Raw genomic sequence first — 25,415 nt, 5'->3', positions numbered from 1 at the left:
TACAAGATATTATTGCTGGTATCAATGTGTGATATAATTAAGGTAGGAATTTCTAGCGCATATATTTAAATCGAACTTTAACCATATTTTCATTCATCGAGAATTTCTTTTTGATTGAAAAGTAACAATATAATACCGCTGTAAGAAAAGCTTCGTTAAATACAACTGACGCCACCAGCGGGAAAATCGAATACCAATTGGACCAATGACAAATTGGACAAATTTTTGCAGCTGTCAGAAGTGTTTTTATTTTATGAGTGTCATTTTGATCGGTTCGGTAATTTCGCGCGTATGTACAAATAAGGAAACAGAATGACGGGAATTTCACTGAAGCTGAAATCAAAAAGCGGCCAGCACGTCCTGAACGACTTGAACGGTGCGAACACAATTGGCAATCTGAAGACGCGCATATCGGAAATAACACAGATCCCAGAAGCGCTGCTCCACATTTTGGTTGGTTTCCCTCCAAAACCTTTGGACCTGTCCAAGGATGGCGATATGATTTCATCGATCGGAATTGCGAGTGGTGACACGTTGATTGTAGAGGAGAAGGTGAACACACAGAAGCAGATGGAGGAGGACGAGAAGTTAGCCCAAAGACTGAGCAAGGAGGATGAGCTGGCCAGCAGTCCGTATAACGAGCAACCTACGCCAAGTATGCCGGGACCAGCGGACGACTTCTCTGGGATTCTGTTGAAAAAAGTAGTTCCGGCCGACAATTCATGCTTGTTCACCAGTATTGGATACGTGCTGAACAGTAAAGTTGACCCAAACTGCTCGACCTTCATGAGGGACATTATTGCCCAGCACGTTGCTAGTGACCCGGAGACTTACAATGAGGCGTTCCTAGGGAAGCCGAATGCAGAGTACGTGGATTGGATCCGGCACCCTGACTCGTGGGGAGGCGCCATCGAGGTGTCGATATTATCCAGTTTCTATGGGGTTGAAATCGACGTTGTGGATATCACGAATACAATTATCAACCGTTTTGGAGAGGACAGAAATTACGGAGTGCGGGTATTCCTGTTATTTGACGGAATACACTACGATCCGCTTTATCTGGAAACACCGGTGAGTACATTGGTCGACTGTTTTTCAAAAAAAAGGAAAGATCATGTTACTTTCCTTAGTTTTCGTTAGTATTAGCGGAAAATGTTGCATGGATGCATTGTTATCCTGAGAATTGCTGATTCATTTAACAAAATTAACTCTTTTGTTGAGAGTCGTCATGCCAGCGATGTGAGTGAAGTATTCCCGTTTTTGCGTTTTCGTCATCAAATAATCGGGAACAGGTGCTAGAAAATTGGGGATCCCGTTAACTTATCAAAAGACCGCTTGCCGACAAATGAGAGTTCTTGTACAGTTACGATTTCATTGTTTTTCTAAGTTGCAGTACCACGGGTAAAGCTAGTAAATTTGTCTCCGTTAGAATAATGGGATACCCGCAGAGCGCGACAGGTCGTTCGAGAGGAAAAAAGTATTATTTTCACCTTTCAGAACTCCCTATCTGAATCGGTACCAGCTCGACTTGGAAACTAAACTGTGTTATCACCCTGTCCTACCGCATTAGCCTCATGAGACACATTCTTCATTGAGATAGAGTTTTAGTCATGCGGCCTAAAATCATTAAGGAATTATCGGTGAATAGTGGCGTAACACTAACAATTTCGTGGATTTTTCGAAAAGGCAACTCCAATCTGATAATGATTTTCACATATTTTTTGTAGCCGGCATAACGAAACCTAGTTCAGGACTGCTTTTCCTTGATCCTGCGGTTGGTAACGAGGTTGACATTGGTGGGATTTCAATGGTCGAGGGGACAAGTATTGGTTGTTTCGGGGCACACAGACGACCTTCCGCTTGTGCGGTGGCGTTTCGAGATGTGTTGGTATTAGCGCATCTGTTGAGGAAATAAGAAGATTATCGTTCACGTTTATAATGCCGGATGATTTCAGTGAGTGTCGGTTTATGGAAGTTGCGAAAACCTCCAGGTGCGGGAACATTCGCAAATTCTTAAAGAAGGGTGCATCATACTCTGGAAGGCATTTCGATATTGGTGTAGGCTTACCTACTCTGGTTCAATTCATCGGGTATCTTGCGCGTTGTGCCGACCACCATTTTCAATAGTGTTTCTTGAGGGTCTTCGGTGAAGTTGGTGCGATTGGCTAATTCAGAGAGCAGTGTGGATTCGAAATTGGTGCACTTATCTGTCGTGATGATTATAGATCTTCTCATCCTGCGCTTTTATATTTATTGTCATAACCATGCGTGTCTTGTAATGTAATTAACTACTATTAGGGCATATGTATGCAGTGAATAACAATATCGCACTAGGAGAGGGCAGGTTGAATCCAAACATGTATGAGACTATACAATGAAAAACAAGGCGGAATACCGGAAGCTCGCGCTTCGGGTATAAAAGTTTTGTGTTCATCTTATCTGAGAAATTTCAACGCAAATTTTTCTATCCGTATATGGCTACAAATCCAACATAATCCTTCATATTTTTCCAAACTACGAGACATACGTACATATTACAGCCGTAGATATTACGCTCACCCTAAACAAACAAACTGCCTATTTCCGAATACTGTACACATATAGGCACGTATATAAATTGATCGTATCCATATTTCCGATTTACTTCTTATATCTATTTGAATTAGGCACTACCCGCAAAGTTCATTAGCACGCATATATTATATACCTACGTACACACATGTCTGGCTGATAATAACCGGTTGATAAATAACTAAAAATCTAAAACAAAATAATTCTTTGCGACCCCATTCATAAGAACTCATTTCGGTGTGGTATTGATGAATTGATATGTGATGATAACGTCATGCAGGTTGTAGAGTGCACGAAATTCACAAAAAATTGTAAAGTTTCACCTCCTATAACTTTGTTAATAATAGTTGGATTTTCTTCAAATTTGATCAAATTGTGCATTATGTTCTTCATTACACGCATGCCAGATTTTGTACTTCTGGGATAAACAAAAGGGGGGGGGGGGTGCCGGGTAAATGTCTAAAATCTGGAAATATACTATTATTAAATTTATTTGTGCAGATATCGGAACCGAATATATTTTGAGGCCTAGATTTCGTAGAGATGCACCACTGTGATTTTTTTCAGATTTTTCGGTTGGATATGTTCTGAGAACGAGACCTGTTACACTTTTTGATGGTCATATTTTGAGCCCTCACTCCCTTATGTTTCATCCAATATCAGAAATAGAACCAATTTCGAAAAGTACTAGACCTTTCATTTGATACCCCACATGGGTAGATTCTGTGAAAAAAATGTGCACCCTCCATTCACATGTATGGGGAGCCCCCCTTAAACTTAACATAAGATGGCGCCACTTATTGCATGTAAAGGGAACACCAGATTACATACTCTCATCAATTTTCGTGACAACCAGTCTAGCCGTTTCCGAATAAATCGGGTGTGACAGACAGACAGACAGATATCGTCTCGATCCTAATAAGGTTTTGTTTCACACAAAACCCTAAAAAAACCAAAAGGTTTATTCCCACGTATTGAAATTGAAATATTTTCACGACCCCATCGGCCAATCTTCCGTTTGGCCCTACCGTCGTTATCATGCCTTATCAAAGGACCAAGCTTCGAGAAAATTCCCAGTACACCTGTCTGTCTCATTAAGCTCGAATGATTTACCAAAATGTAAGGGTCTAAAACTGTTGCTAAAACAGCTTACTTGCTTTAGTATCAGTGTTGACTTTTTAGTACCAAAAGTATTAAATTAAGTACCTTTTGAAGATTATCAGTACCTTAGTACTTTTTAAATAAAGTAGGTATTTTTCAGTACTTTTTATGAGAAAGTTAGTATTCGTGAAATAGTTCCAAATTTTCGTCGCAAAAATGGTTTTGGTGACACATCATAAAAAGTTACAAAATAACCCAATAAGTTGGACGACATAAGTGGAACGACAGTCCAAAAACAACGTAACGATGTCATCACATGCACGCGCAGACAGGTTCACTTTTAGAATATACGCCAACTATTGTGGATAGCGAAGTTTCAGAGTTGCTCGGCCGGAAGAAAACCGTTCATCTTCGAAAATGACAGAGAAAACAGTCTGATTTCGTGAAAGATCGTGTTCTCAAAATCTTTGACTTTTGAGTATTTAGTTCTGTGGTGTGGTAAAAGTGAAATCATTTATTGTTTACAACATGAAAAAGGATACTACAATTTGATGTGCTCTAATTTGCTACAAAACGCGGTCTTATGCACAGAACTACCGTTTGTCTTCCAATAAGAAAACCCAAGGCTCGAGAATGGGTTTTGTATAATGTCCTACATCGATTCCAAATCGGTAAATCTTAACCTAATTTGTAGCGTCTGCTTGAACTCCTGGTCAATACGCAATACATTTCCCCAAATATGATTTCTAGGAAGCTACGAACGAAATTCCCCGCTGTGGTTCAATATCTTTCCAATTCGATGCATTGTTGTCTTACAGTCATAATTGCGTAAGAACATTAAAATTAAAGTTCAAAATTAATTGGTTTTTAATTAGAACCTGTTCATTTTTCTTGTTGTGCTAATATTTTTCTTGCCCTCCGTTAGATTCATTTTCTTCGTGTTCCTTCTGCCGTCTGTATTACGGTATGACACAAAATACAACAGAAGAAGTAAAAATCTTTTCTTTTTCCTTGAACCTAAGTACGATCATATCAAAGTACAATTTAGTACCTTTTTGCCGCATTTTTTTAATTTTTCCGCTTCCGACCACACTACTTAATATTCCAATATCACGTAATCTGCATTACTGACACTTGGTTGGTGACAGGATTTTAGTTTCCGGGCTCCTCTTCTGCGATTCTGTCATCATACGTGTCATTTCGCCAAAGGCATGTCTCTTTGTCATAATTTGTCTGTTTTTTGTAATTATCCTGTACGAAGATTTCTTCGGCAAATAATCGGAATTCTTAACCGTATTGTTCCTCCCTCTTTGCACTCTTGATCTTGTCCTTCAAACTTCCCTGTGCGCTGCTTTTCTCAATCCCCTCATACATCCTTCTCACTTATATTGCTCCTGACGCCCTGCTTCGAGTTTGATGTTCAGATCACTCGACTCTATTCTCCTGTCGTGCGCAAGCCTGCTAAATTTAACTTTCGTAAGACGAATTTGGAAGACCTGAATTCAGCGCTGACTACAATCAGTTGCCCCCACTCCTTTCTCGATTAACGTGTAACCAACCAGTCAGCGCCTTCTATACCATTCTATCATATCTCCTCCCCAAATCTCAGTCTGGTTCGCCATTGAAGTCCACAAAAAACTTCGTCAAAACCTTGCTGCTATGAAAAAGTTCGTGTCTTCTGGAATCTATGCTGACTTCGTTTTTTTTTTCAAAATTCTGCGTTCCACGGTCAAATCCCTAATAGTCCAAAAAGGAATATTTGGCCAGTATTGAAGTCGCACTGGAGTGTGAAAACCTCAAATCACTCTGATCCCACATTCGCAACTGCCGCAATCCACCCTAGTTATTTCCCCCTTTGCTAACTCCCCCAGCTATCTTGCAATTTACTCTGCCACTATCTTTCCTGAATCTATGTTCGATCTCCTTTCTCTTCTATTCTCTTACGAGTGGATGCAATCTGCCCCTTATCTTCCGGCAAATTCCCCCATTATCCGTTTCCATACCGGGTACCTCATTTGCAATTTTGACGGCAATGTTGCTCCCAAGCTTTTTTGAGTAAAATTGGCCAGCCCTTTCCCCTTTCTTTCAATTATTTTCAACAAGTGCATCGAAGAGCCTCATTTTCCTAGCCTGTGGAGAGAGGGTCTCATCATCTCCATTCACAAAAGTGGCGATCGCACTTTTGCTGAGGAACACAGTACTTTCAGGCAATCTCATAGTGGAAGAGCACAAGGCTTTGCTAAACATAGGTCCACTGCTTGACTTCACCAATTTTGTGGTCAAATGTCTGGCTTCACGGCAGGAAGTGCATACCTAAGCCTTCGACACTGTAAATCACACGATACTTTTGTCAAAAGTCACCTCTCTCAGCGTCGCCATATCACATGTAACATGGCTTGCCTCTAATATTTTCAACAGATCTTGCCGAGTCTCTTTACATCCCCTTCCGTTCCCCCTCCTCTGGCGTCGCACAGGGCTTTATTATTTATCAACGGTCTTTCCCTCTGCATACTGTCTGCCATTGACCTTAAGCTGTTCGCCGCTATATTATCGCCTATGGACTCTGTCTTCCACTCTGGCTTCCTGACTGCCGTGCTAATGGCTTAGTGCTAAACGTCAGAATGTGTCACTCTATGTGCTGCTCACTCAAACCTTGATCCAGTTCCTTCTCCTACTCTCTTAACGGATACTCCTTATCAAATCAGAACTACACTCAAGATTAGGTAGTCACTTTCGACAATAAGCTCCGCTTCAACACCCATTGCTTCGAAGTCACCAATCGGACTGCAAAATTGTTGAATTTTATACTACGCTCCTCTAATTGTGACTCCCTTCAATCCTCCTTAACTCTCTTCAACTCCCACGTGATCTTGTCAAGCTCCCGTAACTGATTATCTTGCCCTTGAAAAGCTGAAACGTAAATTCACCCGTTCTTTCTTCTTAAAAAAAACCCCGCGTGTACTATTCCTCCCGCCTCCGACCTCTTAACCTCCGCTTCCTACAAGGCGGAACCTATCTCGATTTATGTACATTTTTTAAAGTTTTGTGTAATTTACCTTTGTGTAGAACAAAACCTTATTAAAATTGATTTACTCTCTGTCTGTCTGTTACACACACTTTACTTCAAGACGACTACATCGATTGAAAGGAAATTTGGTGAACATATGGGAACTATGAAATCCCGAGTGCCATTAAATACATGTGAAAATGCGCAAATCGAACAATTTTTCACACCGAATATAGTCATGTGGGGTATCAAATGAAAGGTTTCGATTAGTACTTTCCGAAACTAGTTTTGATGTAGATTGCAGAATTCGCGAGTAAGATGAAATTGAGTGAAAAACCCCCCTTAAGTTCAGCCTAGGAATACTACATTTTGCGGCAACATTGAGGACAGTTACATAATACTGCTAAGGCTCGAAGAAATCCGGCTGTTAATATCGAAGTTGAAACAGTTAGTTAATTTATTTCGCGCGAATTTACTGCATCTTAAGCCATGCAAATAAAGTGCTGACTTTATAATTAACGAGAATAATTCACATTCGAGCGAAATATTAAACTTCCATTTATGAAGAATCTACTTCTCCCCAGCCGACTTGTTTAAACGTTCTGCGGTTCTAATGGGTTGCTGCGCCGTGTCGCCTCTTATGATATATGCACCCCAGACATTTTACATTTTGTCGTTCGTAGAGATTGAAATCTACATCCATTCCCTGATTCGAAGGCTATGCCGATCTTACAACTCATAAAAGCTTGGTCCCTTAAATTTTTCTTCGTTCTTAGAACTACTAAGCATAGGTTAAGGTTCTTGGTTTCTTCTTCTGAGGACAGTAAATAATTGAAATTTACTCTGGTTACTGTCCGTTAATAAAAAAAAGAAATAAATACAAAATAAACACAGGTCGCACAAGGAAGAAAATGAACACAAATCAGGTGCAACAAACATAACCCCAAATTCGAATTTCCATTTCAATTTTAAAGATTTATATGTAGTTTTAGCTGTAAGGCAACCATGCATCGAATTGGAAAGGTATTAAATTGCATGGGGGAAATTTCATTTTCGGCTTCATACAATGCCTTCCTTCCTGGTCACCAGTTCGGCTATTTTGGCATGCAGCAAAACGTGATATTTCCGAATATCAATTTCGTTTCGGTGGTTAGCAGCAGCTGGCGCGCTTGCGATGCTGCAAAAATTAGGAGCTTGTAGTTGATGTAAATTTTGAATTATTTGCCGTCGAGATCGTCTGTATTTATGTCTGTCTTATAATCACTCTTTTGTGGAGTATACCACATCCGGGTGGTTATTATCTCGGGGGGATTCGGGATTCGGACCCCGGAGAATGAAGATTGAGAAGCTAATGCTCAACCAACTCGACATTTGTGCCGTCAACGGCTAGAATCTTTTGCAATATCGGTTTCGGTGCAGCCTGCGGATGCGGATAATGCAGCAGCCTTTATGTAATAAAAACTCCTTCCAATTGGAGCAAGGGAGTAGAGACATTTGGCTCAATTAAGTTTCTTTCTTATCTGGCTCGGCTAGCCAAATATTGTCTCTTAGAAAAGTTTCTATAATAAGAAATGGATGATATTCTATAGTGAATACAAATACTATAACTATAAGGCCACAAGAGTTCTTCTAGGGCACAGTGCAATTCCCCCTGACATTATCATCATCATCCAATTATGGTTATCATTTGATCATTTGGAATTAAGTCTAGTTTAAAACTATATATATATATATAATATATTTTTCAGCGGGAAAACGTTTTATTAATTTAACTTTTATGTATGACTCCCACCTAAAAAAACAACGAAAATGTTTTCGAAACTACTTTCCTTTATTTTCTTTCGAATGATGCACGAGCATATTCCAAATTGTATCCCGATAGCTTAAGTGTTTAGAGGGCTGGGCTGTCGTGGCGGAAGGTCACGGTTCAAGTGGCTAGTGGCAGAGTGATTTATTATCATCTCTGGATGTCGGATATCAGTCGACTCAGCTGTAAATGAGTACCTTAGTCAAATCAGGGTAATAATCTCGGGCGAGCGCAATGCTGACCACATGGTCGTTACGGCCTTGAATGAAGTGCTCTAACACAATTCAAGGCCCTAATCCAATAAGGATTGTTGGGCCAATGATAATTATACTCCAAATTATCTAAGGTCATGACATCATCTACAGTCATTTCTCACAGAAAGGTACTGCGAAATCACTGACTTATCCGATCTCACGCTATAAAACAGCACCACAAGTAGGCGACGCCCATTCAGAAAAAACTATTCTCCACTTGGGGGGATATACCAAACTTTCCGTTCACCCATTTTTTGCAGTTTGCAAGTTGTTTGTCAACAAAATGCCGTGTAATATGTTAGCTGCTTTCTTCAAGATGTAAATAGAGTTGTAACTTCCTGAGTGTTAGGAATAATCTAAGGAATAATTAGGAACGCGCTAAAATCCATATCTGGTTACAGGCAAGGCGGTGAAACCATAAAAGTGTTAATTAGTAACTCACCGGTGTATTATGTGCGAATGTGTTGTGTCAACGACTTGTCAAAACCTAGTGGTAGGTAGTGGTGGCAATGAGAGGAGGTCGTATGGACTTGGAAGACAGGAGTTTCAAACATCATTTATGGGGTCAGAACCTGTAATTGGAGTCAACAACGCTGCAGCTGTGAGAACCATGTGGGGCTGAGAGTTCAAGCATTAGCCCAGAGAAATTTATTCCATAGGATGGACAGCAGCTTAAAACTTTCGAAACCCTTAGACAAAGAGAATTTAGAATAAGTACATTGATAGGTCTAATAATGGAAAACTGAAGAGCCAATAATGAGTAAGATTAAGCATTCCCTTGAACTGATTCCAATCATGGTCGTGATTAGCGGTTGACCTTGCAGATCGATGAGCAGAATGTAGCGTGGGAAGCTTATATTAGCCGAATCTCGAGGTGCGAGCGATAGCCGGGCCGAGGAAATCGAAGTACCTGTTTCAGATGACATCGTGACTATCTGCAGACTCAGCTAGGCGCGGCCATACATGCAAAAGGGGGTGGGTGTGTTCCCATACATGCAAAAGTTGGTGTATATTTTTTGACCCAACATAGTCATGTGGGGTATCAAATGAAAGGTCTCGATGAGTACTTCCGAAACCGGCAGTTTTTTTTGTCGGCTGTAAATGGGGGAGTGCGCGGATAGAAAGACATTGCTTATTTCACGAGCCCATTCTCAGAAACTACCCTACCGAAAAAAACACACTATAGGATATCTAGGCGTTAAAATACCCTGTATACTAATATCTGCTCAGAGTTAAAAATAGTAAATATTGTCTGGGAATTGACAGGAAACCTCCCTTAAGTTCATCCTAGAATCATAAAATTATATAGTAGTAATATAGGCTGTTATATAAGGCATGAAACCGCCAAGTTTGGTGGATATTCTACTATTACTGACAAAGATATAATATTGAATACCAATGCCACACTATAATGAATAATTTGACATACTAAGTTCATATGCATAATGAGTTACCTACAAAATGAACAGTCAAATATTTTAACATAACAAATATACTAAACCTTTTACATCTGAAACGTCAAATTCCCAGCTTTCGACTTGTTCGATGATCATGTGGAGTATATCTGCTTGTTATCGAAGAACCCGAATATATGTACGTTTGCTGCCCAAAAAGTTTCCGTCTCTCAATAATCGTCCTGTAAGTCTGTATAGTTTTTTCTATGATGCCGCCAACCTTTCAATCAGTGCAAAAAGTGCTTAGCGTCTTTTTTTGTAAAATAATTATTGACTAAAGTAATGACCTCCTTTTAAACTTAGCGAACAAAAAAGTGGGTTATGACTAGATCTGATGAGTAAGAAGGGTGGGCAGTAATTGTATATTATTATTGCAACAGATATTATGTCAGATGGCGCATCGTCTTGATACAAGAAACTGATTAGGCAAGCCTTAAGTTTTTATGGAATTTTCAATCAAGTTTACGGATACGTGGTTGTATGTGCCATAACAATATTTTCAGCTATTTGTAATTTGTCACATGAGTTACATGGGTACGCACACACAAGAAAACTGTTGATTGCTACAGAAGTAGCGCACATCGTGTAAGAGATGTAGCCATGATTCAGCGTCAATTCTGAAGGTTCGTTTTTTTCCATTTCTACTTGGGAGTTTCGTCTGTTGCGTATAGATTTCTTATCTTGGTGGAGCAACATTTTCCCCATGGACTTCTCCTTCCGCTATTTCTGCCTTAAACTTGCCAAACAAAAGTGAAAATATGCTCCCTTATTTTTCTCTTTTCTCTTTTATTTTTCAACCTTATTTCAATGGTTGTTTGGGATCATTTGATGAACTTGAGCGACGTAATCGTCCAGTGGTCTGAGTTTTTGGCCGTCTCCAACGTTCATCGTCATCCAACCTAGTAATTCAACTTAGGCAATATTGCCTTACGAAAACAAATATTAAATAACGGCTTGACATTCGACAAATGACATCATTTCTGGTTCTGATGTACTCCAGTTGCCGGGAGTAGCACCAAATCCATTCAAGAAACTCCTGAATCCCCGGTTTGATCTTCTTGCTAATCGGAGGATAGGTTCTTAAATAAGTCGCTGGGGGATATTGGCGAGCATTAGGCCACCATTTAAAAGCTCTTTTCTGAGGGTCTCGGCTAAGTTCCGAAGTGGAGTGATAAGATTTGGCTGACTACTGGCACATCTGATGCGATACCTAATAAATCTCCGGAAGTACGCTACAGTGTGCGTCGTAACAAACAAATTTGACGGTAGACTTTTCATAAACGATTAAGAACAGCTTAAGAGGTGGAAGGAGTGCTTCGCCAAAATTCACCACCACCGCCTCTAGTGGGGTAAATGGCTAGTGATCGTACCATGCGGATACGGATTGCTCCTCCAAATAGAAACGAAACTATCCCAGTCATCACCGAACTCAAGCGTAATAAACTCGCCGGCCTTCTGCTACTTTCACTTATTTGGAGATGCTGGGAGCGGGAGAAGGGAATCATTAACATTTCAAAAAGGAACACCCGTCTCGAGTGCGACAATGGAGTGGGTATTTGCTTTTGCGATAATAACAGCTCAAAGAATCCTAAGATGCATCAAAGAATATCTCGAAAGCCTGATCGATAACAGACTGAATTCCATTCTGGACACCATGCACTCATCAAAGCAACGTCCTGCGTATCACTTTGGAAGTGTGCTGAGTTTAGATCCTCGCTTCACTTGTTCTTTGTCGATTTCGTAAAGCTTTTCAACAGCTTCAGGATATAGCGTATCTGAAGTCCTCTCCGCGGGAGGGACATCCGAAGAAACTAATGGTTACTATGAGTGACTTATGATGGTGTAAGATGTCTCATGATCATTTGCGTACTCTCTACTGTCGTGAAGAAGATAGAATGATTCTTGAACATATCAAAGAACATGTTGAAAATTTAATCGACAGAGTAGGTTGGTTTCTGATTCGTGTCTCCCTGTACCGACCACACCAGGACCATGCGAATCATCTCCTCTTCACTGACTTCGAGAAAGCTTTCGATGTCGCCAACAGCAGCATCTGGAATGCTCTGTGCAGGAGGAAACTTTCCGAGAAGCGGAAAATGTCACGACCGAAATTATGGAGGTTGTATTTTCATGTTGAATGATTCACCGAAGGTTCTCGTGAAGTTGAAGAGAGATGTTTGCGATATTTGTGTAATGCTTGAATATGAGTTGCAAAATTACGCATGGAATTTATATCCGAGTCGGTGGGCAGAAAAAACTTCCAAACTCGGGAGTCTACAGTTTCCATTTCTTTTTAACGAGCCATTTGGGTTGTAGTTTTCCTGACCTATGTGGGTTGAAGGGAATATATATATACATTATTTTCTATAAATTGTTGACTTATGCAAGTTTTTTTTTTATTTCAGGGAGGGCAACCAAAGACTATATTTCCCGTCGAGGAGATGGGTGTGTTTCAGCAAGCCGAACAGCTTGCGTTCGAAGCGAAATCCTCGCGTCAATTCACAGACGTAAATCGATTCACATTGCGTTGTATGCAGTGTGATACGCTGCTAGTCGGACAGGTGGAAGCCCAGCAGCATGCACTCAGCACTGGCCACGACAGCTTCGGCGAGGTTTAACAGGAAATGGACGAAGAAAAGACGAAAGTTTTTAACAGAAAATCTGAATAAATAGTGATATTAAAAGGAAACAAAACTAATGTTACGAAGATAACTGAAGCTTACTGACTTGTTTTGAGGATTTGCATGTTGGTCAAATGATTAAAGGAAATCATGTAATTTTTATATGGCGTTGTAGTTTTCTATAATTTTACACAACACACCTACACATATACATACGCGTAGTGCTCGAACAATCGAAAAATTGATGGGGCACGTCCAGTCACCGATTTGATTTGCGTACAAGTGTTGGTGATTAAATATTTATCCATTAAATGTAGCTAAAATGCTAGAGCAATAAAAGTTCGGTTTTGTGTATCAAAATTCAGTAAATGTTTTTACACGCTCGTTATTTAATTTTATGGTAAAATTTATCAATTAATCTAAATAAAAGGTTTTACATGTAAAGGCAAAATTCTTTTTCATTTCGTAGCAAAAGTTAAAGAAAAAACTGTTTCAAATTAGAGCGTCTTTGACGATTTTATTTGCCAATATTGGAATTTAAACAATTTATGTTAACATATTTGGTAAACTTTTTTAAAAGTAAAATTTGTAAATACATCTAGTGTTACGATGCCCAAGGTGGCGTCATCGGGGCTGGATTTTGTAAATAGGACATCACGACAGCACTCACACTAAGCATGAAAGAAGACAAAACCTGAAAGAGAAATTGACGGAAAGATAGTTACATATGTTCTACGTAATGCTTACCAAACGAGTAAATAATCCCTTAATCAGAGAAAAATTATATTGCCGTCGAAGAATATGGTGCTGATTTGATTAGATCAACATTTTAGAGGGGGGATATTGGGAGGAATTTTGGGTAAATTATATAGTTCTGAGGAAAAGAGTTCGAAACATGCTACGAGGGTAAAATGAAAAGTTATGCACACATACTTCCAGAACACGAAAAAAATCACTTTTAGCAGCACGCCAGGTGACATTCGAAAGGAACATTCCCCTTCAATACGCAGATTTAACGTTCATCTAGCTATGTCAATGCAAGTTAAATAATGTGCATTTAAGCAATCTCTGCAGAGATTCATTATTTACCATAGTCGCTGATAAAACACGCAGCCATAGAGGACCACCATCGCAATCGTGTCGTCATCGGCGAAAAACTAGAAAACGGAAACTTACCGAACTAAGAACGAACCCACTATCGCACCCGATAAAACGAATTGATAACACGCTCTAGAAATGCTTGAACGTAATAGAGAACCCAGTAGCGCTCAGGATAACAAATCCTTCTCCCCCTCGGATCAGATGTGTTGAGACACTAGATGTTTGCTAAATGTATTAGTGCAACTAGCATCGTAATTTTATATTCGTGAGGGCGCCAGGGTTAGTCTTATTCGACCCACACTACACTCGTGATTTATAATCGTGCTAATAAAAAAATATTAACTATTGTGAATCCTGATAAACTATTAGAAACAAATAAATTCCCGCCCGTTAATTTATTTACCCATTAACATTACTAAAGTTGATGCTCACCAAAAGCACATAGATCAGACCACGAAATACTTGATATCAACACAGAAGATAGCACGTTGGCTACTACAAAAATTCCACGAACTACGAGTATCAACAGGAAAACGGACCATAAGGAATAGAGAAGAAAACTCCTCAAGAATTCTCGAAATATGCAAACACTTTCGGATAAGGAAAACATTGGTATCATTCGTCATAAAAGCCCCTTTCCTTAACATACCTGTAAAGCAAAGCACTGGCATATTTAGAGGAAAAACTAGCAAAAATTGACGAATCGTCGTGGGAATGGATAAGGAAAATATGACAATACATGAAACTATCCACCTTCTTGGCCAGATATGTTGACATTTTCGCAACTGCGAAACGAAAGCACTCGACTCCATCCTTAACAAACTAAATACGATCCACAAGATTCACCATTCACAACAGGGGCAACATCGAATTTGACATATACCGGAACCCAACTTGCACGCAGAGAACCATCTCAGCAACATCACACCGCTCTTCTTCACAAAAAATGACAACGTGCAATGCAACGATGAAAGTTTGAATAACGATAGAGAACACCTTGTTGAAACTGCGGAAAAGAACAGTTTCGGCAGGAAGACGAGTGAAGGGTTAATTTAAAAGAAAAACGGATAAAATGGAAGGAGAAACAATCTGATGACACTTTTCATTTAAGCAGGACGATAAAAAATTGGCGGGTGCTTATAATAATTAATTAATAATTTTAACATTTAACGATTGTGTTTTATTGTGCTTTTGTTATATTGTTGGCTTTGTTTCTGTTCCTTCTCTACAAGCATGTACCCATTACTTTATAGCCTTCACTCGTACATGCTTAAATCCACAATGAAGTTCAAGCTTAATCCTAACAGAGATGCTACTTTTTCTTAAGGAAGCAGGGTAACGTTTTTGATTTGAATGGAGAGCCTTTCAAGAATATTGTGAGAAAATTTGAGATATATCGGAATAAAACTAAGGTATCTTCCTTGTGGTTTAAACAACCGCGTCTCATACATGACTGCGTTTGCGATTCAAATTGCAAAAAGCTACAATTGCTAAAACACTGGATTCGTTCAAACACACGTATAGTGCTCTTCCCAAGGATGTTTTAGGTGCTATCAAGCCCTCCTCCAGCCATGTTTGGAAGGTTTTACCCAGAGCAACAATGACAGTTCGAAACAACTTATGTGGAAAACTCACTAAAGCACTTGAGTGGAACGTCTATCATCGTTGAGATTGCAGCTTATGTGGCAGCCTGTGTTTTCAGTGAAGGCTCTTTGCTTTAGCCTGAAGATCAATAGTGGACGAAACGCCCGTTAATGGGCGCGATAAGGCGAACGGAGCTGGGACCTGAAAACAGACTAAAGAAGGCAGTATTCATCGAAGAAGGATACCTTCTACGAGGCAGTAGAACGAACCCTCGAAGCCTGTTCCAGTGTTCCAGATATGATATCAAAATCATACTTGGGGATTTTAACAGCCAAGTAGGGAAGGAGCCCGTATTCAGGCGATACGTTGGCTCCCATAGCTTACACGAAAAAGCAAATGATAACGGACTGCGGATTATTCAATTAGCAGGGTCACACGAAATGGTTGTTGGAAGTACCTGGTTTGCGCGGAAAGCGGTCCACAAACATACGTGGGCCTCTCCAGACGGGACCACTTTCAACCAAATTGAACACGTGTTGATCGAACGCCGCCACCTCTCAGCCTTGATGAATGTCAGAACATATAGGGGGGCCAATATAGACTCGGATCACTATCTCGTTGGCATGGTGCTCCGAGCTCGAATAACAATACCACCTAGAATCCCCTCTGACAATCAGGTGAGAGTGAACACTGAAGCCATCTACAACACAACCCTCCGCGACACCTATAAGAGGGAAATGGATGCCGCAATAACCGCAGTCAATAGAGGACCTGGAGATGAAGCATCAACAAATGATCTTCACAATCACCTGAAGAACGTTATCATGGATACGGCCACAAACATACTTGGCCCCAGCCGCAAAAGGTGTCGGAACGGCTGGTTTGATGATGAATGTAAGCTAGCAACGGAACGGAAGAATGCCGCACACCGAGTAATGTTGCATTCTCAAAGAACGCGGGCACGCGCAGAGACTTATCACGAACTCCGTCGAGCGGAGAAGCGACTTCACAGACGGAAAAAGGAAGCCTGGGAGAACCAACAAGTATGTGAATTACAAAGTACAGGGAGCAACCGCACCAGGCGCGGAAGTTTTACCAACAAGTCAGCAGGATGAAGCCTTATACACCTCGATGCTCATTCCTGCCGAGACAAAGCGGGAAATCTGATTTCCGACATTATGGGCATATTAGAGCGATGGGTTGAGTACTTTGATGAGCTACTGAACAACCAGAACATCGGCGAGTTGGAGGTCCCGCCAACTGAAGACGACGGACAAATACTGCCACCACCAAGTTTAGGAGAAACAGTTTGTACAATTCATCGGCTAAAAAATCATAAGTAGCCAGGAGCCGATGGAATTACAGCCGAATTGGTTAAATATGGAGGCGACCAGTTACACCAAGTGGTTCATCAACTTGTGCTCAAGGTATGGGACAGCGAATCAATGCCTGACGATTGGCAACGAGGCATTATCTGTCTCATACATAAAAAGGGAGATATCACACGGTGCAGCAATTATAGAGGTATCACGTTGCTGAGTACCATCTATAAGATATTCTCCACTATCTTGCTAGGCCGGATAGCCCCATACGCCCAGAACATCATTAGCCCATACCAAAGAGGCTTCACTCCAGGCAAATCAGCAACAGATCAGATTTTCTCTCTGCGGATGCGGAGCGATGGAAAAACTGTTGGAATATGGACAACAGTTGCACCATCTGTTCATCGACTTTAAAGCCGCCTATGATAGCATAGCCAGGGTAAAAGTGTACACGGCCATGAGAGAATTCGGTATCCCGACGAAATTAATAAGACTGACTAGGCTGACCCTGACCAATGTGCGAGGCCAGATAAAAGCAGCAGGATCACTCTCAAGACCATTCGACATCAACAACGGTCTACGACAAGGGGATGCGCATCCTCTTTAACCTGGCCCTCGAGAAAGTGATCCGTGATGCTGAGGTAAATGCAAGAGGTACGATCCTCTTCAAGTCCACCCAACTACTGGCCTATGCTGACGATATCGACATCATGGGAAGAACCACCCGAGACGCACAAACTGCCTTCATCCAGATCGAGCAGGCGGCAATTGGCGCAAGATCTTGGGCTGCACATCAATGAAGGCAAGACAAAGTATATGGTGGCAACGTTAGCACCGAAGACGAATCAACCAACAACATCAAACCGCACTGGTCAAACACAAACACGAACAAGAATAAGGATAGGAGAATACAACTTGGAGACCGTTGACAATTTCTCCTATCTAGGGTCGAAAATCACAACCGATAACAACTACGATGATGAAATCCGCGCACGGTTGTTGTCAGCCAACAGAGTCTATTTTAGCTTACAAAGACTGTTCCGCTCGAAACGTCTCACCATAGGGTCAAAGCTCTTACTGTACAAGACTATGATCTTCCCAGTCCTCATGTATTCCTCGGAAACTTGGGTTCTTAGCAAGAAAAATTGCCAACTCTTGGCCGCGTTCGAGAGAAGAATCCTCCGAACAATTTTTGGCCCCCTACATGAGGATGGACGATTCCGTAGCCTACACAATGACGAAATCCATGAGCGATACCATGACCATCCGGTTGTGGATAAAATCCGGCTCAATAGGTTACGGTGGGCGGATCAGTTAATCCGTATGGATGAGGATCATCCCACCCGGAAAGTCTATAAGGGCAATATCTATGGTAGAAAAAGAAGACGAGGCAGACCCTGCCTAAGATGGAGCGATGGCGTAGGTCAGGACGCCAGACAGCTTTTAGGGATATCGAATTGGTGGACCTCGGCGCAAAACCGGGATGTCTGGAGTTCCTTATTAAGGCAGGCCTAGACCGGATACCGGTTGTTGCGCCGTTGATGATGATGATGATTCATCGAAGACGGGAACAAAAAGGTGCTTTAGACATCATGGGTAATAACCACATCCTCTATGCGCCGTGTACTATCACATTACGCAAAAAAGGGGTAGCCTTACTGGCCGAAAATTACAGCTCTATTTTTGATACTTTCGAGAGGGCCAACTGTCTTAACTGTCACCGACTTCGTCACGTAGTCTCTAAATAGGAAGAAAAGATTTCCAAATAATCTTCACTGACTTCTCCAAAGCTCCCGATTACGACGGTTATTGTTTGTTTCTTATCATAGTAGGATCATATGGCTTTCTTTCAACTGTTCGCATCTGGTTGAGATCCTACCTAAGTTATGGAGAAAATCGAATTATATTCAATGCCGCATCTTGTCTTTTTCCCTCATCGGGCGTCTTTCAAGGCAACATAGTAGCTCTATTCTTATCCCCATTCTTCATAAATGATCTTTGTTACCTATCGCGACGATCAAAAACATCTATTGAACATAGCAGCCTGGAAGGGTTGAAATTATAACTTATTATCTCTGTGGTATATTCGGAATAAGTTAGCAATTAATGCTCTTCATTATTATACTTATTATAGGTTTTTCATCAGTTTGCGTTTACTATCTCGACGGTCAGTCTTTGTAATTTGATCACAGCAAATTTTAAATGTCCGGATAGCTGAGTGGTTAGACCATTAGGCTGTCGTACGGAAGGTCGTGGTTCAAATCTCGCTGGAAGCAGTGGGATTTGTATCGTGGTTTAACGTCGGATACCAGCCGACTTAGCTGTGAATGAGTACCTGAGTCAAATCAGGGTAATAATCTCGCACGAGCGCAATGCTGACCGCATTGCCTCCTAGAGTGTACTACGGTAGTGTACCGTTAAGGTCTTGAATAAAGTGCCCTAACACACTTCAAGGCACTGATCCAATATGGATTGTTGCGCCAACGATTATTATTATATTAAATTTAATCTCCAATATGAGCCTGTAGAATGTTTGAGTTTTTCTTCATCAGTGTTATGCACTCGCGAAGAAGGATAATATTGTGATCGTGTTGGGTGATCTGAATTCTACGGTGGGGTCTGACAACACCCTGTTCGGATATGCGATGGTAAAATACGATCTTGGCAACTGTAAAGATACTGGTGGGAGGTTTATGGTTTTCTGCAACTTCCACCGCCTCATCATTTGTGGCTCGTTGTTCAAGTACAGAGCTTACCATAAGGTGGGTTAGTTTCAACTGACCGACACAGTACGACCATTCAGATTGACCACTTTGTGATCAGCAGTAAATTTAGGAGTTCTTCTGGATGTGCGTAACAAGGGAACTGCTAACATTTGTCTCGAAAGGTGTCCCCATCTGATGGTCGTGTACGTTCACTTGCGTGTTGCATCCGCCACTTCCTCAGTGTTGGAGAGCTGCAACTTCCCAAGTTCAACATCGACCGCTTATACGATCCCACTTCCGCTCTACAGTGTTAGAGCGGACGACAGATAAACTAAGAAACCCGTCTGAGAACATCGATGAGCATTACGCTGCCATCAAAAATGCTCTTTTTTCGACGGCTGCTCCTTCAAGCAGAAGAGAAATCACCTCGGCTATCAATGCAATCAAACGGAATAAAGCCGTTGACATCCATGGCCCCCCGCAGAGTTATTCATCACTACGTCTGCAGTTTCTGCAGATTTTCGACTTCCATTTGTACGAAAATCCTGGGAATCCGCGATCTTTCCCAGAGAGTGGAAAAAGGGGATGATCACGAAAATTCAAAAGAAGGGCACCCCCCCCTACCGTCGCAAAGATAATAGCTAAAGCTTGATCGACAGAGGGCGGGTCAGTTTCCATTCTGCATTGACCACATCAAAACCTTACGGATCATTTTGAAACAGCGCGCGGAATTTAAATCGCTTAATTTGCTCTTCATCGATTTCGACACTTGCTCGGCCTTGGGCCGCGTTTAACTTGTTTTTTGGCAATTGGAAAAGGGGAGTTTTGATATGAGGGGAGGAGGTTAGTTCTAAAGATTTTTTGTAAAATAAAACCTTATTAAAATCGGTTTACTGTCTGTCAGTCTGCCACATGCATTTCCTTCAATAATTGTTATTTCGTTATTGACACCAAATTCGGAGCGAAGTTGGGAACTGTAGACGCTCACATATACTGTGAGTTACATCGTCCTACGTGGAATTTAAGTTGCATGCAAAAAGAGGGTAAAGCTTTCCAGTTCAATGGATGAATACTAATAAAGGATGCTCTGCTGTCCGAATTCCTGCGACGTGCAAAGCTGGTGCTGAAATCGCATCTCTCGGGGAAGAACAAAATAAGCGCGTTGAATGTATTCGCTATCCCTTCACTGGCTTATGCATTCGGAATATTGCCGTGGACGAAGACCGATCTGGAAAGCGTCCAGCGGCGGATACTATGCATCATCCAAAGTCTGCCGTGGAGCGGATGAACCTACCTCGTGACATCGGAGGTAGGGGCGTGGTTGACGTGGCGGCACAACATCATCGCCAAGTCAACTCGCTGCGCGTTTACTTTTACAGCAACGAGCAGGCGAGTCCCTTGGATGCGGCTGTCTGTAAGGCAGACTGTGGGCTGACTCCACTTAACTTGAAGGATCGATCTTTCAATCCTCTGAGTGGGGTGAAGTCGGACCAAGAGCGGATCGATGAATAGAAGTCCAAGGCAATGCACGGTAAACACGTGAGTTGTCTTTGGTAGCCATTTGTCGAACAGATGGCTGTGTGCTGGGGAGCTCTTTGCTCTTCATCATGAAAGAACGGGTGGAGAACGGCGAGTGCAGAATATGTGGTTCGGCATTAGAGACGTTGGACCATCTCATTTCTGGCTGTACTGTTATGGCACCGGTGCAATACATCACCAGGCATAATGCTGTATGTAAGGTTATCCATCAAAACCTTGCATACAAGCATGGGCTGATCACGGGAAGATGCCCGGTTTACCGATATGAGCCGCAAGCAGTACTTGATAGTTCTGCTTACAGCATGTATTGGGACCGGCAGGTTCTGACTGATCGCCACACTCTACACAACAAGCCTGACCTACTGTTAGTTGACAAGACGGGTCACTCCGCGTATATTATTGATGTTGCTATCCCCCATAATAGCAACATTGAACGGAAATACGTGGAGAAGAAGGTGAACTATGAGCCATTGGTTCGGAAAATCAAAGAAATTTGGCGTCTCGAGCGGATGGTTGCAGTTCCCATAATATTGTCAGCTACAGGTATTGTACCTAAATCCCTCACGGCTTCCCTTGATGTCCTGGGACTTTCACACAGTCTAGTTCAAACCATGAAGTACACCATTCTGCATACGTGCTCGATGTTGCGGGGAGTTCTCGACGGATTCTCCCATTGACCTAACACCGGCCACCACCACCAGCGTCCCTTTAGTTTTAAGTAGGTAGGATCGTCCGAGCCTAAATGCTTGGCACTTAGTGCTAGTATTAGGTAAAATCCGGCATCTGCCGAGATTGTGATAACTCGGAAAATAATAATCGTTGGCGCAACAATCCATATTGGATCAGGGCCTTGATGTGTGTTAGAGCACTTCATTCAAGATCGTAACGGTACACTACCGTAGTACACTCTAGAAGGCAATGTGGTCAGCATTGCGCTCGCCCGAGATTATTACCCTGATTTGACTCAGGTACTCATTCACAGCCGAGTCGACTGGTATCCGACGTCAAGTCACGATACAAATCCCACTGCCACCAGCGAGGTTTGAACCGCGGCCTTCCGTATGACAACCCAGTGCTCTAACCACTGAGCTATTCGGACACATTGGCTAAAACAAGTCCGAAACGGGGAGCTCGCCGTTTCAGCTATGAAAGGTTTTGTTTGTTTGTTATGTAAGTATATTTTAGTGCAGAACTATCCTATTTGTAGGTTGCCCGTAATGTATATGTATATTTAGCATGTCAAACTACCCACTTTGGTGAAATGATATTTAGTATTTTGGGTTCCAGTAAATTTACGCGGAATTGACAACTTTGAGCTATTATAACTTTATCAGTAATACTACAATTTTGATCAAACTTGGGGACAGCATGCTTCATACTATAGTCTATATAGTCTGTATCACCGTATAGAGGCAGCATCATGATTTTTTTTCAGAATTTTCGATGGGGTAGTTTCTGAGAATGGGCCCGTTAAAGAAATCATCATGTTTGACCCCCGCACTTACTGCGTTTCCAACAAAATTTACAAATTAAGGCTGGACCCGAAAAGTAATAATCTAGACCTTTCATTTGATACCCAACTTGACTGTATTCGGTTAAAAAAATATATATGCACCGCCCTTTTGCATATATGAAGAGCCCCCTTACACTCAAGGTAGAAAGATGTAAATTACTGCATATGTGGGCGTTCACAGTTCCCACCTCCTCACCAATTTCGTGTCAATTGATATAGCCGTTTTCGAGAGACGAAACGACAAAAGTGTAACAGACAGGCAGATATTGAACCGATTTGAATAAGGTTTGGGATTAAAAACAAAACCTTAGGAACGAAGAAAATGAGAAGAAAAAGCAGTCACACACGAGGGTTGTTGCAAAGTGGATTAACAAATCGCGTGTGACAGAGGGACGCCTAAGTAAGTGATGAAATAGCACATCATTTTTTGAAAACGTAATATTGCAACCTGAAGTAAGTTTTCCACGCCTTAGCCTGTCGAGGGGAATCATATGTAGCACTAAAAATTTGCGAGCGATAGTCGATATCGGCACTCGACAACCGATACTTGTCTACATCACATCGAACATTATAAAAGGTTACTTAACACAAGAGTAACATCATTATTATTTCAGAGAGATAATTATAAAAATGGTGATCGAGTACCCATAAAAACGGGTCCATTTTTGATTAAAATAACCATGAAATTTCTACCCAAAATTTGGACAGTTCACATACAATTATACTGACAAGAACTCCAATAAGACTTACCTGTTTTGCATCGTCACTGACACGGGAATTGGCAAAGCTAATGCAAGAGCAATAAAGTGCAAACCATGCACACCACTTCAGCTTCATCATCAAACCACACATAGAAAATATCATTCCTGAAAGCAAAGGAGTTAATTTCGATCTAAGTAGGCTCACATGATCTCATTACCCAGGATATTCATGTAGTCTGGCATCAGGTCATCTCCGACCGCTCCTTGGCCCTGACCCAATGGGCTTTTGTACCGATTCACTTTGTCCTGACGACGTGGATCAATCGGGCTACTCATTTTCGAGCTTGATGCACTCCTTGCACGTTAATTTAATTTATTGTGAAAAGGAAATAACACCGAAATTCAGCTCCGATGACAGGACAAGTTCACCTGCTAATAAGATAAGGGTGTCAAGTTGACGTTGAAAGTTGGACTGCTATAAATTTTCATATTTTCGGCTGGCAATGCTGTGTCTCAGAGAGTTACTGCAGAATTGAGAAACAAAATTTTCGAAGTTACAGCACCGGAGTTGCATGCGAGTCGGGATTACCTTGTCGTGCTCCAGCTTTGCTGTGGATTTTTGTAGTGGCTGTGGTTTGTGCTGCAGTTTTGATTTCGGTAGTCTGATGTGAGTCTGGGTTCAAACTTTGAAGTCAACTCAAGAAGAAGGCGTTCTATATCAGTTATTTGGGTTTGAAAGTTTCTACTTCTTGAGACAAATTCACAACGGCTCTGAACTCGCCTAAATTATTATTTGGATAGATAAATAAATGTTAAATAAATAGTGTGAGATTTGGCGCGAAAAAAAAATCAGTAATAGTATCTGACTAGAAGTGATCGAACAATCAAAGTGTCTTCATTAAGTGGAAGTTACTGGCAAGTAAGGTATTTTTTAACTATAATACTTTTCAATCTGTATGTTTTCTCTGCAGTAATATTGACCTTGCTTAGGATCACAATATACTCTGCGCCCTATTTTCACTAATGAGGGAAATCACTTGTATAGCGCCTTTTAACAAAACTCTCAAAGACTGTTTTTGAAAATAAACTGCTTGGTTGAAATGTCCAGCGGTTTAAATTCCAACCAAGTTCGTTGTTACTATTGTTGATTGTTTGTCCTCTGCAGCCCCGGCTGGCTAACTGTATTTCTTGGTACCACAGGACTAATGGCAGACACTTAGCCTATGTTGCCAGAAACACACTTTCGTTATTGGCCAAACGTTTATTTATCAAAATCGTATAATTGTTAAAGTTCTTGCAAAAACCGAACAGGCTGAACACGTACTGCAAGATAACTATTCAAATGGGCGACCCAAGCAAATATAGGTACACAAATGAACACCAAAAGCTTCAACCAGCAATAATATGAGCCATATTGCTCCTGAAACCGAGTCGATAGCGTCCCTGACGTCCCCTGTTAGCTGTGTCCGAAGGGCTTAGAAGACAGCAAATCGAAAATAGGGACTAACAGTTCCGTCCAGGGCAGAGGCAGTTCATCAGACGCTGCTTCCCCTCTGCCCTTGGAGCATCGTGACCGAAAATGGCAACAAGGGGAAAATGCTCCTTTTTATATTTGCAAAAACACGGCATTATCCTTAACAGCGAATCGGTCTGACTACAGTGAGGGTTGCGTTGCAACTCAACCAAATTCAAACGCACTGATGTAAATGAGACCAGCGGTCCGCGTAAGGCAGTTACTTCATCAGAAACATAGTCAGACCGAGTACGGAGGTTCGAAAAACCTTCAATTGGGCGAAACAAACGGCGGACTGGCCAAGGAACAAAAAAGCACGGACGACTTAGAGCCATGCTGTGCGACGTCATAAGTCGCGTCAAGAAACTTCAATAGGCTGCTAACTGGCAGTTATTCAAAAAATATAAAATAGTCAAAATTAATTTCGCACATGAAATGTCAAGGTCGGTGAATTACTGTTTTGTGCCTTGCTGCACAAATATCTCCACAAAACTCCACTGAAAACTTTTGCAACTGTTCCCAAAGGAGGTATTCGGAAGAAGTGGGTTGCCATTGCCCGACAAAATTCTATTTCTTTGCGGTCAGGTTTATATTGTTTGTGAATTGTGAATGTCATTTCAAT

The 25,415-nt window shown here is 41.4% G+C and overlaps 2 protein-coding genes across 2 annotated transcripts; one reads left to right on the top strand and one right to left on the bottom strand.

The window, feature by feature from the left end:
• The first annotated feature begins 204 nt into the window (after positions 1-204).
• LOC119647994 (ubiquitin thioesterase OTU1) lies at positions 205-12,977 on the top strand. The gene is made up of 2 exons (XM_038049379.1): positions 205-1,071; positions 12,600-12,977. Exons 1-2 carry the CDS (start codon positions 313-315, stop codon positions 12,810-12,812), a joined length of 972 nt encoding a protein of 323 aa, XP_037905307.1. The 5' UTR covers positions 205-312; the 3' UTR covers positions 12,813-12,977.
• Positions 12,978-13,303: 326 nt separating this feature from the next.
• LOC119647995 (protein Asterix) lies at positions 13,304-23,746 on the bottom strand. The gene is made up of 3 exons (XM_038049380.1): positions 23,499-23,746; positions 23,330-23,445; positions 13,304-13,509 (listed from the first exon to the last, which is right to left on the bottom strand). The coding sequence occupies exons 1-3, from the start codon at positions 23,614-23,616 to the stop codon at positions 13,420-13,422; spliced, it is 324 nt and encodes a 107-aa protein (XP_037905308.1). The 5' UTR covers positions 23,617-23,746; the 3' UTR covers positions 13,304-13,419.
• Positions 23,747-25,415: the final 1,669 nt, after the last annotated feature.

Source organism: Hermetia illucens, chromosome 2, assembly GCF_905115235.1.
Source record: "Hermetia illucens chromosome 2, iHerIll2.2.curated.20191125, whole genome shotgun sequence".
Classification (NCBI taxonomy): Eukaryota; Metazoa; Arthropoda; class Insecta; order Diptera; family Stratiomyidae; genus Hermetia; species Hermetia illucens.
Note: the sequence above shows the minus strand (reverse complement) of the source record. Positions and strands in the feature narration are given on the sequence as shown.